This window comes from Esox lucius, chromosome 16, assembly GCF_011004845.1.
Source record: "Esox lucius isolate fEsoLuc1 chromosome 16, fEsoLuc1.pri, whole genome shotgun sequence".
In the NCBI taxonomy this organism is placed as follows: Eukaryota; Metazoa; Chordata; class Actinopteri; order Esociformes; family Esocidae; genus Esox; species Esox lucius.
Window position 1 is genome coordinate 12518864 of NC_047584.1, and position 16503 is coordinate 12535366.

The 16503-nt window shown below is 47.1% G+C and overlaps 1 protein-coding gene across 9 annotated transcripts in view; it reads right to left on the reverse strand.

The window, feature by feature from the left end:
• Positions 1-2270: 2270 nt before the first annotated feature.
• The window catches only part of satb2 (SATB homeobox 2), a 62924-nt gene continuing 48691 nt past the window's right edge, over positions 2271-16503 (reverse strand). For 4 of the 9 annotated variants that reach the window (XM_020055008.3, XM_013137971.4, XM_034286836.1 and 1 more), the window contains 5 exons: positions 15801-16013; positions 15266-15403; positions 14216-14368; positions 13198-13392; positions 2271-3883 (listed from right to left, as the gene is read on the reverse strand). In XM_020055008.3, coding sequence (XP_019910567.1) covers positions 3194-3883; positions 13198-13392; positions 14216-14368; positions 15266-15403; positions 15801-16013 — 1389 coding nt within the window. In that variant the 3' untranslated portion in view covers positions 2271-3193. The remainder of the gene's footprint in view (positions 3884-13197; positions 13393-14215; positions 14369-15265; positions 15404-15800; positions 16014-16503) is intronic. The other 5 variants (XM_020055007.3, XM_020055011.3, XM_020055005.3 and 2 more) reach the window with 5 other exon arrangements.

Consider the following 16503-nt stretch of genomic DNA (forward strand, 5'->3'; position numbering starts at 1 on the left):
TTTGGTTCTATTGTTTATGGAGCGCGTGAAGGAGTTGGAGGAGAAGAGGTTGAGTGGAATGCAAACACACACACACACGCGCGCACACATGGACACACTTAAACACATACACATGGACGTACACACAGACACACACACACGTTTGGTAGGTTAAACACCAGTCTCTTAGCTTTCCCCCGCTCTCTCATCAGAGCTGTACCCATTAGTTTAGAGTGATGAATGTGAGTGTGTGTGTATCTGTGTATGGTCACTTTTATGGCAGGCAAGACAGTAATGACAGGGGCGGGGCAGTCGCTTTGATTGACAGTTGTAAGTGTGGTGTGGTTGAGTATAGCCCACTGAGCAATCACAATTACCCTGCAGGTGAGCTACTTTACTCAGTCACACAAAGACCACATGGCTGGAGGATAGCTGCTAATGGCTCCTGATTGATGCTCCAATCACACAGCACCGATCTAAATGGTTCACCAGTTTACAGGACCGGCAAGAAACAAACAAAATTAGACTAGGCAAATTTTTGTCTCACAAGGCCTGTGAGTGTGTGACAGAGCTGGGTCAAAACACAAGGCCAGACATCACAATATCACTTGCAGCGTGTACATAAGATGGGATGTTCATAGACATAGTTCGTTTGAAGACTCATTCTGACATTCCTGAAGATTGGCCCTGGCTGGTCTGTGTGGCTGGGTTCTTGGGGGGGCGTTCTGAGTCACTCAGGGCTGAGTGTACAGGGCCGCTGATCCATGGTAGGCCCTCATGGGACGGGGAGTCTGACAGGGAGCCAGCCAGCTACCCAGCCAGCTAACCAGTCAGCCAGCAGTGTTTCCATGTGAATTACTGTCACTCCCTGTGCGCTGCCTCTTATTAGAAACCCCAGCCAGGAGGCTTTAGAGAGGCCTCTAATTGATTGGCTTGGAGAAATGCAGGGCTGGCCACAGTGTGTGCATGTGTGTGTTCGTGTGTATGTGATCAAGTTGAGAAGGACTGGTCATACTCTGTGTTGGATGTGACTGTGTGTGTGTTTGTGTGTGTGTGTGTGTGTGCCTGTATGTGGTGGATCTCACTGAATGACATGATATTACAAATATACAAACATGATTATAACCCTGAATCAGAAATATTGACAAATTGTAGAGATAAAACACGTATTGTTTGACTGTTGAGAATACAAGGCAGGTCATGTTAGTAGCAGCTGCCTAGAGAGCCAGATAAACTATGGTTCCTCTGGTCGTCTGTGTCCCAAACGGTATCCTGTTGCCTATTCCGTGCAGTATGTCGGGCCAGAGTCTGGTCAGAGGTAGTGCACGAAATAGAGATTACATTGCCATTTGGAATGCATTCTTTGACATAAGTAACGTTACCCACTCACAGATATGGATTCATACTGAAGCATCCACACATTTCAACAGTGCATACCACACAGGGGTCAAGCCTTGCCATGTTTTCCAACGCCTCAAACAACATAGATTGTCAACATCTGCAACAAAAGCACAGTTTATTCCTTGTGTTTCGTTACATTTTTGGATTCCGCTCCCGAGTTCTGCCGAAGACCGGCTCTCAGGAGAAATACAAAGAAGTTGGCGTTACACCACATGACAGGATTTCTACACAATAAATGTTTCAGTAACTGCTTCTTTTTTTCTGCTGTTTTTTTTTTTGGCAGAGTGTTTTCTCGTGTCTCTCCGAAACACGTCTCTCGTTACCAAACCAACCACGGTGCTCCGAAAGCCAATATTAAAACCATAAAAATAGAACAGAAATCAAACAGCAATGACACCATAACAACAACACTAATAACAATAATGATAATATTATTCATGGTTAAAGATTGCAATAAATAGGGTGCAGGAGTTAAGTGCGGGTAGGTGTGGTGGAACAGAACACTTTGGACACCAGTTATAGAGAGTGAGAGGAGGGGGCACAGAAGGGGCGGGGGACTGGCAGACCGCACGTAAACTGACTGATTGTTTGGAGTCTCCGTGCCGTTGTGTCCCGGACTGTGTCTGCCCTCGCGGGTGTGGGGGCGGCAGCCCTGAATGAGAGGCCTTTCAAATCGCTGGTTCCTCCTTGTCCTCGCGAGGCTTCCCCCTACTTCTCTCATGTCCTCCCAAACCGCCAAAGGTTTATCTACTGGACCCATGGAAGGTCCACAGACCGCAGAAAACGCAGCCCTGAGTGTCCTTGTAAACCACAGTGCCTTTAAAGGAGTAGAGGGAAGTGGCTGGCTCGGGCATGTCTGGGGGGGGGGTGGGGGTGGGTGGGCGGGGGGGGGGGGCATAGGGGGATGAGTGCCGGAGTGTGGAGATACCAAGATGGGGCACAAGAATAGTTGGTAGAGGTTTGACGGGATGTATTGGTCTGTTCCACGCCTCCAGACCCATGGGCTGTGCAGTTGTTCCATGGAGGGATGGCGACAGGAGCGCCGGCTGGGACAGCGAAGCTCAACGAACCATATTCGTTCATCACGGACTAATTCCCCCATACCACGGCTCCTACCTCCACCCAAAACCCCAAACTCCACCCACCCAACTCAAACTGCCAACGCTGAGTGGAAGAGGGGACAGGGGTGGAGTAGGGGAGGAGGTGGAGTAAAGCCTCAAAACGCCCACCAAACAAACTGCCGGCCATTCGACATGGAGTTCAGGAGAGGGAGGGTAGGAGACTGGAGCTTTGGGCAGACCCCAGTACTCTGTCTCTGAAGTCCGTTAGGGCCTGACCCAAGATCCAACCGCCAAATAAGCACTAGTGTTCAGAGTGTGGGCGTATTGAGATATCTGGGAGAGAAGTCAATGGACGGCGCAGACTAGAGCCCAGCCCTCATAGGTGAAGCTGAGCTTTGTGATTGGCTTAATTCAAGAGTGGTGTAGATGTGGCGAGTTCCTCTTCTTGACAGAGGTGAGTTCTGCGTGTTTTGTCAGTTCACCAGTTCACGACCTAAGTGAACAGGATTTTTCGTACAATATTACTCATGACTGCTGTTTCATGGCCTATCCCTGCATCGTGTTGCTGAGGTAACACATTGTATTTTCACTGGATTCACTCACTCATATATCTGTCAGTATATGTGTGTGTGCGCGCCGGTGACACGGTTATTTTCTAATCTACGCCTCGCTTCCCCTAATCTCCCACACTGTCTCCGTCCTACGTCGGTCTCTGCCGGACTCCTCCAGTTTCTCCTTTTGTCTCTGGGTCTCTATCTCTGGAAGTCCGTCTGATCTCTGGGGCTGGATGAGGAGCTGTTGGGGGGCAGGGAGCTTGCTCGGCCCCCAGCCAGAACATGACAAAGACCCTTGTCCTTGTTCTCCTCCATGCCGGTCCCTGAAGGCTGGGCTGTGGCCAGGGCAGGGGCTGACCCTGCCGCGTTGCTCTCCTCTCCCTCTCTCTCCGTAGTGGGGTACATCTCCTCGTGACCGTCTTCGCTGGACTCCGGGTCCTCCGAGCTGGATAGGAGCTCCTCGTCTCTGTATTCACTGACGTCCACGCCACCGGCGCCCTCTCCCAGCTCCTTCAGCCTGCCGTGGTGCTTGACGTGATACCGCTGGTTCTGGAAGAACTTTATGATGGTGTGCTTGGGCAGGTCCAGCTGGGCCGACAGGGTGTGGATGGCCTCCTGGTCCGGGTACAGACCCACATCCTGGATGAAGCTCTGCAGGATTCCCAGAGCTTCTAGAGAGATCTTAGTGCGTGACCGAGGCTTCTTGACGACCCCCCCGCCACTGACTCCGGATCCCCCCGTGCAGCTGCTAGCGGTGCCACCTCTTTCCACGTTCTGCGAACCTTCATCGATTCCCTGGGTGGGCATGGGCTCCTCGCGCATGGGGGAAGGGTCTTTCAGGGCCTGTGGGGGTTGCCTGTGCAGTCCCTGGTGAGAAAGACAGTACAGCTGATTAGTGGGGCTCAGTGACCCCTCATCAAAATCACTGAGACACAGGTCAGAGGTCATTCAAATTCAACGTGTGTGACAGCTTGGATGTTGGCCAGGCCATGTACAACAGTTTTGTGAACACATGGGAGTTCGTGTCCGGCTTCACACCTTAGACACTGTCACGGCAGCGCCTGTGTAGGCTACCTTCGACCTATGACCTGGACGTAAGATTAGCTTGTAGTAAAACACCAACCACCTGCTCTGCCATCACTCACGGACCACCATCACTGTTTAACCACACAGGGTCATGGTCAAACAGCTGAGGAAGAGAGGGGTGTGTGTCTGGCACCCTTAGTGGCTGGTCTCGTGCAAACACACACCGATCATTAACAAGACCGGTGCAACAAGGGTCACCAAAGACCAAGCTGAAGCCTCTGGAAGTGAGGAAACAGGAAGGGAGAGAGGGAAGAGGGGAGAAAAGACAGTAGAGGGGAGGGGAAGCAGAAAGAAAAACTAGGCCAGAGGGTTGAACAAATGAGACGTCATGGAGTTTAAATGTGAAAGGTGGAAGGTGACCGAAGCCAAACCAAGGGTGTCACTGGGGCTGGAGTCTGTTGCCCCTTTGACTCGTTGAGAGAGCCGGGCAGCTATCACAGAGCTCTGCGGTGTGTCGTTATCCAACCATCCCGCTAGCTGTCCTACCAGGGTGGAGCCCTGCAAGGAAACCCTCCCAGTCACTCTGCCTCTGCTCTGGAATGCTGAGCTGTAAATCTGTGGTGCATTAAAATTAAAGGACCCACATAAAGATAATAGTAATTCTCTTTTCTCTTTCTCCAATAATAACAGGGTATTACTTAAATAATATTGAGGGCAGGCCAGACCATGAAATTGCTCTGATTTCACTTGTGGGGGCTATTTGAGGGTAGCCATTTACAGGAAGAGTGTAGGTTGGGTGTTTTTTCCCTCCCTCTCTTTTCTCTTTCTGTCATTTATTATCTTTTTTAATGTCTTTGTGAAACAAACAGCAGCCACACAAAGCGAGGGATGGAGAAGGAATGGTGACAGCAGTGGAGAAAGAGAGAAAGAAGATGAAAATAGCTATCCCCTTTGACCTAATGTGGACCACACACTTCTCCTACACACACAGACAGACTCTCTTTCTTTTTCTCTTTCTCGATTTCTGTCTAACACACACACACTAACCCCCACAGACACAAACACACACACACTCAGACACACAGAAACGTAAAACCTAAATTGACAGTGAAACATCGGGGGGTTGCAAACCACACATCGTTTATTTTCCCGACCATCTAGAACTATACATTTGCATTCATTTGTATAAAATTACCAGCCAACAGTAACTCCGAAGCCGTACAAGCTGGAGACCCCAAACTAACTGTTACATCCTTAGGATATCCTATCCAGTCAATTAATCAATCTATCATTTCATCTACTCTTTCTTTACTGCAACATGACAGTAGCACAACTAAAACATATTGGAATTACAGGCTGGTATGCATACACATTATCACTATCAAATGTAATTATTAGAATTAATTATAATAATAAAGATTGTTAACAGGACATTCGTTGAAAATAGATCAAGGTAAGAATATTTTAAATATATATATGATAGACCGTCATCTTTTTGATGGATTTTGTTTAATTCTGATGAACTGGATGTTTTGTCCAGAGGCTTTGTATGTTAGTGGGACAGGTTTGCGAACTCATCCCCGAACCTAAATTCATTAAGGTGCTTGTATCTCGGCTCTCGGCTCCTGGCACTGCAGTGCTGGTTAATGGTATGGGGGTGTGAATGCACTGTATTTTAGCTGTATCTTTTTGAGTCTGTTTTTTTACTTGTGTTAATGTCTTTCGTTCTTAATAATCATCCATCCTCATCTCCATTGTAATACTGCACGTCATTCACCTCTGAATACAAAGTACTAGAGTCTAGATGGAAAGAGTTCATCTCATGACATGATTCAATATTATTTCAACTTGTTTTCTTAGTCAATTTTCTATCATTTGCGACCAGAGAACGTTGTTCATTACATTCAAGAACAAGTTTCCCTTTTAAACGTAAATCAAGGCAAATTACAGAGATGCCAAATGATGAAAGAATTATACACCATGAAATATTTAGACTAAAGCCTTAATGAGGATTGGTCCTTTTGGGACCTCAGGCAGATCCGGGGTGGTGTGTGTGTCTCACTGTGTGTGTGTGTGTGTCTGTCTGTGTTTTGCTGTGTGTGTGTGTGTGTTGGGTGTGTGTGTGTGTCTCACTATGCGTGTGTGTGTGTGTCTCACTATGCGTGCGTGCATGTGTGTGTGTGTTTTGAGCCTGCTTGGGACAGTGGGTTACATAGACAGCATTAACACAGATAAATATGTAATGATGGAAAATACAGTTTTCTGTTGGTTTTCTGCATGACTTCACGTTTCCTGTTAATCAGTATGTTTTTTCTCTCTTTCTCTCTCCTGCGAGGACCAGGTCTAGGGAGGGGATGAGTCACTGCGTGTATGTGCGAGTGTGTGTGTGTGTGAGTGTGTGTGAGTGCGTATATTTGTATGTGTTTAAACTGAAATAATGTGAAAATACAGGATGTATGTACAAGTGTGATTGTATGTGTGGTGTGTATGTGTGGTGTGTATGTGTGGTGTGTATGTGTGGTGTGTATGTATGGTGTGTTTCAGTGTGTATGAGGGTGGGCTGGATACTGTAAGACCTTTTTGTGTGTTCAAGCGTGTGTGTGGCAATCACTCCACTTATCTGTAATTAAAGCATTAAGCTGGCTGTGGTTTACCGAGCTGAAAGCTGAACTCCGCCCCTCAAACTAAGCATTAGAGAATCAGAGGCACCCGATATGTTTCTAATAGTGTTAGCATTTTCTAGGCCTACGGGCGAAGTGACGTAACGAGACAGAGGCAGCACGGCAAAAAGTATCAAGTGCACTCAGTTTCTATTAAAGTGAGCTTCACAGTATTTAAGTTAGGACATTTTGGTCGGTCCTTACAAAACCATTGTTTAGGCACAGAGTAAAGTTAGGGTTAGAATTAAGTTTAGTTTTAGAAATTAAGCTTGCAATTACAGTAAAATATTAAGGGTGAGGTTGAGGGTTTAAAACTATAACAGTTAGGTTATTTAGATTAAGGTTAGAATTACAGTTATGTTAAAGTTAGGGTTAGGGTAAGACTTACATTCTGCGTTAGGTGCTAGGTTGTAGGGAACATAGATTTTTATGGGCATTAAAGAAACCACTGGGTATTTGTGTGTGTGTGTGAGGGGTGGTCTATGTGTGTGTGTGTGTGAGGGGTGGTCTCTGTGTGTGTGTGAGGGATGGTCTGTGTGTGTGTGTGTGAGGGGTGGTCTCTGTGTGTGTGTGTGAGGGGTGGTCTCTGTGCTTGTGTGTGTGTGTGTGTGTGTGTGTGTGTGTGTGTGAGGGGTGGTCTCTGTGTGTGTGTGAGGGATGGTCTGTGTGTGTGTGTGTGAGGGGTGGTCTCTGTGTGTGTGTGTGTGTGTGTGAGGGGTGGTCTCTGTGTGTGTGTGTGTGTGTGTGAGGGGTGGTCTGTGCATGTGTGTGTGTGAGGGGTGGTCTGTGTGTGTGTGTGTGAGGGGTGGTGTGTGTGTGTAAGGGGTGGTCTCTGTGCGTGTGTGTGTGTGAGGGGTGGTCTCTGTGCTTGTGTGTGTGTGTGTGTGTGTGTGAGGGGTGGTCTCTGTGTGTGTGTGAGGGATGGTCTGTGTGTGTGTGTGTGTGTGTGTGAGGGGTGGTCTCTCTGTGTGTGTGTGTGTGTGTGTGTGTGAGGGGTGGTCTGTGCATGTGTGTGTGTGAGGGGTGGTCTGTGTGTGTGTGTGTGAGGGGTGGTGTGTGTGTGTAAGGGGTGGTCTCTGTGCGTGTGTGTGTGTGAGGGGTGGTCTGTGTGCGTGTGTGAGTGGTGGTCTCTGTGCTTGTGTGTGTGTGAGGGGTGGTCTGTGTGTGTGCGTGTGTGTGTGTGTAAGGGGTGGTCTCTGTGCGTGTGTTTGTGTGTGAGGGGTGGTCTGTGTGTGTGCGTGTGTGTGTGTGTAAGGGGTGGTCTCTGTGCGTGTGTGTGTGTGTGAGGGATGGTCTGTGTGTCTGTGGGTGAGGGGTGGTCTGTGTGCGTGTGTGAGGGGTGGTCTCTGTGTGTGTGTGAGGGGTGGTCTGTGTGTGTTTAAGGGGTGGTCTTTGTGCGTGTGTGTGTAAGGGGTGGTCTCTGTGTGTGTGTGTGTGTGTGTGTGTGTGAGGGATGGTGTGTGTGAGGGGTGGTCTGTGTGTGTGTGTGAGGGGTGGTCTCTGTGTGTGTGTGTGTGTGTGAGGGGTGGTCTGTGCATGTGTGTGTGTGAGGGGTGGTCTGTGCGCGTGTGTGTGTGTGTGTGTGAGGGGTGGTCTGTGTGTGTGTATGTGTGTGTAAGTAGTGGTCTTCTGTGCGTGTGTGTGTGAGGGGTGGTCTGTGTGTGTGTGTGTGTTTGTTGCCAGCTCCCTTTCTAGTCCAGCACTCTTGGGGTCTCGATCCACAAGGCAGGCAACGCCGGGTTCAGGACACAGAGTACCCCTACCCTCACGCACACGGCAGGATTAAATTCAGCAAAAACAATAGAGAAATTATTCATAAGGGCAGGGCTTGCCAAATTAGCAGAGGGATGCACTTACTGCCAACCACATGGAACTATAGGCAGACAGCCGATACTGTACTGCTGGGAGGGGAGAACCAGAGAGCCAGCCCGGCCCTGGTCAGTCATGGAGAAATGTCATCCCGTCCCCCTGGGTTTGTGACTGGCTGAGTAAGTAGGAGAGCGCAGGACACACACACACACACACACACACTGCCACGTGTGGATCTAATAGATATGCAGTCCCAAACAGTGATAGCAGAGTCCCACCCTAAAAAACGTATGCAGCGCCCAGTTGTTGCGTGGTCCCCAAGGCTGCCACGGGCATGGACACACAGTCATATGTGCGGTGGGCAGCAGTTCACCCTCAAACTGAAAAGGTAGAAGTGCATTCATATTTTATTACCCATAAGTTGTTTTGTTTTCGGTTACTGTTATGCGGGTACGTGTGTTATTAGAACAGTTAGAAGTCCTTTTGTTATACCCGTGGTACAAAATACGGTGTCATAAACCACAACTTTTGGCCAATCATCATTACAGAGTTTATAAGAGAGCCACCCAATATATAATATAGCAATACAGCATAGCAGTGGTCTCAGTATTATAGTATTGTGTTCAAATATATTCTACAGTGTGAGCATATGTGTGTTAATAGTGTACATGGAATGTGTGAATACTGCAGTGTGAGAGTATGAGTGTGTTAATAGTGTACAGCAGTGTGTAAAGGACTGTGCTAAGCGTATTAGCAGCTGGGACTCATGTGTGGTCTGTCTGTGGTGGCAGTCAAGAGGCAGGCTGGAGCCTGGGTCTGGTGCCGTGTGTTCGGTGGGTCTGGGGGCTGCGTGGAGGAGATCTGCTTCTGGGGAGGGGCATTCTGCGCCTCCTCACTGTGTCAACCTGGACAACAACAGCAGTCCCACACACGTTCCGGAACTATCACTGCCACAGACTTTACCCCTTCCTTTGGTCCGGCCATATTTTCCCGTCTACTCCAGAATCATTCTCCCTCTATCTTTCCCTTTTTTAAATTACAAATATTATTGACCAATTAATTATTTTTTTACAGTGCCAAGCAATTGAATGTTATTATTTTTTTAATAAAAACAATAAATAAAAATGTTAAATCAATTTAAGTAGATAGGTTTCAAAACTAGCTATGTTACGTATAGTGTTCTTAAAATGTGCATATTGTCAAAGAGAAAAAATATATATATATATTTCAGGTTAACAATAGTGTTTTGTGCCCTTTTCTCATGGCCAAAGGTCATTTTTTTCCATATTTTTGTGGGTCTGTATGATCTGGGGAAAATATGTGGCTCTAATGTGGCAGGAGGTTAGGAAGTGCAGCTCTGTTTCCACCTCATTTTGTGGGTGGTTTGGAGTTAGCAGTCGCCTCAACAGCTGGGTCTCCCTGTGGCGATATCAGGGCCCTGTTCACTACTTGCTTGCTCTCTGTACTTAGTCAGGTTTCCTCATTTTCTACTTTCTGTGTACTTCCTTATCAAGATAAGGTAGCATTCGGGTTGATTCTGTCCCATGTCTCGAATTGTTCTCTTCCTGTCCTTCCTGTAGTGTCCTCCTAGTGTCACTTCTAACTATCCTTCCCTCAGTGATAGGGACAGAGCATTAAAGAAGGTAAATGGGTCTTCTGTTGACTCTGGTTGGGACTGGTGTGTGTGTGTGTGTGTGTGTGAGAAAGAGAGACAAGCAGGCAGAGGAATATGTTAATGTAATCCACCACTGCTTCCTTCCTGTGATGAGCCCTTAAAATAGTAAAACTAAGATGTCTGCAACAATGGTCTGTATATGTGTGTGTGTGTGTGTGTGTGTGTCTGTGTATTGAATGTAACTATACTAATATTAACACACTGTGGGTGGGTGTTCTCACTTTGAGGGTTGTCATGTCAGTCTGTGTCCTTATACTTCCCTCAGCCCTCCTACTGGGTTATTCTCTGAGCCCCCCCATGTAATCTACCCCCCACCCCAACAATGGGGTCTTCACTGATAATAGGGATCATCGAGTACCTCTGTCATAATAGACAAGGAAAATAAATATACAGGAGCAATGGCAGGGAGACTCTTTAAAACCCCTTCAATGTAAATGGACTAATGTGATTTCAGCCATAACTGTCCTCCCAACACAACTGAAGTGTACTGACTGTGAGTTAAACCATTGCTTGCAAAAGCCAGTCAAGCTCCCCTTATCCCTTAAAAGAAACTACAGCACATTGAAAGAGTATGGTAATAACTGTGGTTTAGGAGTTGTTTCTGTTTTTGAGGGAGGGGGTGTATCAATTGTAAAATACAGGGCCCTGGTGGTACAAAACCCTGATCAACTATTTTAATTATTCCGAGGTATACTGTACACACAATTATCCCAATTAATCATGTAATAGGTCATGTGTAATAACAAAATGGTAGATTTCTCTGCCTGTGAGTCACACCAAAGATTGGAAGGCACCGCTGGAAAGACAAGACTCTCAGTAAAGGGCCTAAAGTTCTTGTAAAATACTAAATTTAATTCAGTAACAGAGGTACCCCAGATATGGGGTACTTATATTTAATCCTAGTAGTGGAGTGGAGCCACAAAATGTTTATGTGTATGTGTGTATGTCTGTGTGTGTGTATGTGTGTATGTTTGTTTGTTTGTATGTGTCTGTGTGTGTATGTGTGTATGTTTGTATGTGTACAGTGGATATAAAAAGTCTACACACCTCAGAATTAACCAATCACATTCAAACTCATGTTAAATAGAAGTCATTACAAACCTGCCATCATTTAAAGTTACTCTGATTAATCACAAATAAAGTTCAGCTGTTCTAACAGGATTTTCCTGACATTTTCTTAGATGCATCTCAGAGTGAAAACCATGGTCTGCAAAGAGCTTCCAAAGCATCAGAGGGATCTCATTGTTGAAAGATATCAGTCAGAAGAAGGGTACAAAATAATTTCCAAAGCATTAAATATACCGTGGAACACAGTGAAGACAGTCATCATCAAGTGGTGAAAATATGGCAGAACAGAGACATGGAACTGGACAAGAACTGGACTTCCCTCCACAATTGATGAAAAAAAGAGAAGAAAACTGGTCAGGGAGGCTTACAAGAGGCCTACAGCAACATTAAAGGAACTGCAGGAATTTCTGGCAAGTACTGGCTGTGTGCTAAATGTGACAACAATATCCCGTATTCTTCATATGAATGGTCTATGGGGTAGGGTGGCAAGACGGAAGCCTTTTCTTACAAAGAAAAACGTCCAAGCCCGGCAGAAGTTTGCAAAAACAAACATCAAGTCCCCCAAAAGCACGTGGGAAATGTGTTATGGTCTGATGAAACAAAGGTTGATCTTTTTGGCCATAATTCCAAAAGGTTTGTTTGGTGCAAAAACAACACTGCACATCACCCAAAGAACACCATACCCACAGTGAAGCATGGTAGTGGCAGCATCATGCTTTGGGGCTGTTTTTCTTCAGCTGGAACTGGGGCCTTAGTCAGGGTGGAGGGAATTATGAACAGTTCCAAATACCAGGCAGTTTTGGCACAAAACCTTCAGGCGTCTGTTAGAAAGCTGATGTTGAAGAGGAAGTTCACCTTTCAGCACGACAACGACCCATAGCACACATCCAAATCCACAAAAGCATGGCTTCACCAGAGGAAAATCTAAGTTTTGGAATGGCCCAGCCAGAGCCCAGACCTGAATCCAGTTGAACATCTGTGGGGTGATCTGAAGAGGGCTGTGCACAGGAGATGTCCTCGCAATCTGACAGATTTGGAGTGCTTTTGCAAAGAAGAGTGGGCAAATATTGTCATGTCAAGATGTGCTATGCTAATAGACCCAAAAAGGCTGAGTGCTGTAATAAAATCAGAAGATACTTCAACAAGGTATTAGTTTAAGGGTGTGCACACTTATGCAACCCGGTTATTGTGAGTTTTTTATTTAATTTTTTTCCCCCTCAAAGATTTCAGTTTGTTTTTCAATTGAATTGTTCACATTATAGGTCACATTAAAAGTGTAAAAAGTTCTGACATGATTCATCTCTGTCTCATTCTTTTACATCACAAGAACCTGGCATTTTAACAGGGGTGTGTAGACTTTTTATATCCACTCTATATGCGTGTATGTGTGCATGTTTGTATGTGTGTAAGTGTATGTGTGTGTGTGTGTGTATGTTTGTGTGTGTATGTGTGTGTTTGTATGTGTCTGTGTATGTGTGTATGTTTGTATGTTTGTATGTGTATATGCGTGTATGTGTGTATGTTGTATGTGTGTATGTTTGTATGTGTGTGTGTATGTGTGGGGGGCCCAAATGCGCATGTGTTTAATACATAAATGCATGTGTGTCCTCATTGTATTCCATCCAATAATGACCCTGGCTGGCATCGGAGAAAGTCAATTTAATCAGCCAGGCTACGGTGTTGTACACTTGTGTATGACGCTATACGCCTACGTATGTGTGTGCATGTGTATGTGTGTGTGTGTGTATGCGTGTGTGTGTGTGTGTGTGTACGTGTGCGTGTGTTAAGAAGAGTTGCCAGGTTCATTACTAAATCCAGTCCACCAGAAATGTCAAGCGTATCTGAAGGTCCAGCCCCTCATATCATACCGGAACATGTTCACAATAACATTTTGCTTTTCAGTGTCGACCCCCAGTGACCACAGTCCCTCCCCAGGCCGGGCTTTGGGGCCCTGCCGGTCTCACCTGCGGGTCCTGGGGCAGGTGGAGCACGGTGTGGAGTCTCTCAGTGTGGTGGTGACGGGACTCCTCCTCATACACCAGGTCCCTGTCGGTCTGAGGCAGGGTCAGAAACCTCCGGATGGTACCCAGGTTCTCCCACAGAGTGCGGTTCTCTGGGCTTGGGTTCTCCTTCCAACGCAGCAGCTCACACAGCCAGCCCTGAGGGATGTCGGGGGGAGGAGGGAGGCAGGTGAGAGAGAACGGAGAGAGGAGTAGAAAAAAGGGGGAAAGGAGGGTGAAGACAGGAAAGAAAGGACGTTTGAGATTTTATTATCTCTGCTGGACTAGGCCAGTCTTTGAAACCGACTGTTGTACCTATCCTGCCTGCAACGATAATAAGTTGATCAGCTCTCCTCTCCTACCCCTCTCCATTCCACCCCCCTCACCTCCTCTCTCCTCACCTCCCCTCACCTCTCCATTCCACCCCCCTCACCTCCCCTCACCTCCTCTCTCCTCACCTCCCCTCACCTCTCCATTCCACCCCCCTCACCTCGCCTCACCTCCCCTCACCTCTCCTAACCCTCACCTCCCCTCTCCTCACCTCCCCTCACCTCTCCATTCCACCCCCCTCACCTCCTCTCTCCTCACCTCCCCTCACCTCTCCATTCCACCCCCCTCCCCTCTACTCTTTTCTCCTCCCCTGCCAGCTGCAACAGATGGATGTAATGATCCATGACCCCAGCGCCAGCCCAGCCACCCCGGGAACCCCTGAACCAGGAAGACAGCTTGAGCGTTCCACCCTGCCACAGAAACACACGCATATCTGAACACACACACAGACACATGCCGGCGAAAATGCACACGCGCACACGCACACGCGTACACGCACACGCGTGGGCACTCACACCAATCTCGTTGCACTTGAGAACGCACGTTCAAACTGAATGACTCAAATCCCTTCATGGGGTCTAAACTGCGTTTTGCTCAGAGGGCAGAAGGACATGAACAATGTGATGTGCTGCCGATCGCACAGGCCTCTCACCTGGCTCTTGTTGGCTGCCACCTTGGCAAACAGCGCCTGAGACACCTTGGCTCTCTTCATCTCCTGCTGGATCTCCTCGTAGATGCCGGACGTGATGTTGACCAGAGACTCCATCTTCAAGGGCATGTCCGGGTTAGGGCCTGGCAGCTTGGGCTGGGAGGAGGAGGGTAAGGAGGAGTGGGGTTCCAGAGAGACACAACCCATTATGCAACCGTGAAGCTGCACCAGAGATTGCCTGGTAACACCGATAGATCTTGTCTACGTGTTTTCCACACGTACCAATGCCAGAGACAAACATTTTGGGGTGTTAACCAAGCGTGACTGGTGATGTGATCCGTCCAAGTTTCTTTTCACCTTCTTTAAACAGACATTAAACGCGTCAAATGTACAAGCTCCGACACGGAGAATGTTTACAGGTTAATTCATTAAGCTGTACTCTGTTCTGCCCTTTGTATTGAAGTCTGTTTGAATTACATTCTGTTTAATCTCTGTATGTTTTCCCATAAGACTTTGAAGTTATCAGTGCCGGTACGGACTAGCAATCTGGAATTCCAAGGCACCAACGATGAGGAGATAAACGCATCAAGACATAATAATGATAATACGAAAATGTGTCTTCTTCCAGAGAGACTACAGGCATTTGCCATTACATCAGAAAGAGATTGTTATCTATAAAAGGCAGTATGAGTTTGGGAAGCACATTCAAAATTAAATCTGTCTAGAACGTGTATCCATGACAACAGGATGTGTCTCTATCATAAACATACTGAACTCCTGTAGAGTCAGCTCTCCATTACCAAAATAATAGTTTAATTAATATATACAAAAGGATATTTCAAGAATCAGAATGCAAAAAAAAAAAAAAATTACGTTGACTTTTGTTTGGACTTTGGGACTATTCCATTAGACCCTGAGTAGCAGACACACTGAATCACTCATAGCAAGTATATAACGTAGCTTTCTCAACTATGTCGGTCTTCCAGGAATTACAGTATATGATTCTTTGAAAAATATGTGAAAAAATGGATTGTGTATAAACACACTGCTTACCGAGTTAGAGATTTTGGTCTTATTCTTCCAGATAGAAGCCCAGGCATCAGGTGTTAACTGTTCGTCCATACCTCTCTCCCACACCTTCTGCATGAGGTGGCATGGGACATGGTTAGTGATGGTCGGTCTAAATATGTCCTGTCAAAAGTTGAACATATTACCATCTCATCACCTAACATCGGACAACACATAAAACACATACAGACACATACAAAATACTTGATGTAACTCTTTTCAACATAAGATTAATTGCGCCAAGGTCAGTGTGTCCCAGCCTCTGTTTTTAACCCTGACTCAGATCGCATGGTGTTGAAGACCAATGCAAACATCACAGACACACAAACCAAAACAAACTCCCAAAAAAAAACTTCACCGCCGCTTAACCGCCAGACCAAAACAGACAACATCACCCACCGAGTCACAACGACAGACAGACATTCGACAGACAAGCACACACAGGCCCTGCTGTAGGGGAGTTTTGTGGAGAGTGTCTACGGTTGTTTTGGGGGTGGGGGGGGGGTGTTGGTCAGGGTACCTGAGAGAGGCGGGGGCCCCCGGGGCTGGAGGTAGGGGTAGGGGGCAGGCCGACAGGGGGGTTCATGCTTCGCTCGCGCTCCTCCTGGTAAATACGGTCTCTCTCTCCCTCGGGGAGGTTGAGGAAGTTCTGCATGGCTTTAAGGTTGACCAGCAGGGACTGTGAGGCCGAGCGAGGGTCCTCCTCCTTCCGCAGGATCTCCGACAGCAGGCCCTGATGCACACACACGCACACGCACGCACGCGCACATGTACACAGGCAAGCACACATGCGCACATACAGACACACGCCACAAACGTATAGATTTAGAATGAGTGGCTTGCACGCAAACACTGGAGGCACCAGTACACACACACACACACACACGCACACACACAGACACTTCACCTGCCCTGAAGCTGTTTACTTCCCTCATGTGGTCTCTCTATACAGGGTCTAATGGGGCGTGATTAGGTGTGAATACAGCAGGTGTGCGTACTGCTGAGAGGGTGGAAGAAGACACTGAACTGGAGCGAGGAAACACAGCAAGCTGTTGCGCCAGCTTACCTCGCTCACAACCCTCAGAGAGGAGAGTGGAAATGGTGAAACCCAAAGGATAAACCAAATCACGGACCTATGGCAGCTAATCTGTCTCAAAGTCATTCCAGTTCTCCAAAATGTAATTTTAACGTTATGAATGGGACGGTCTTGATATTCTTTCTGT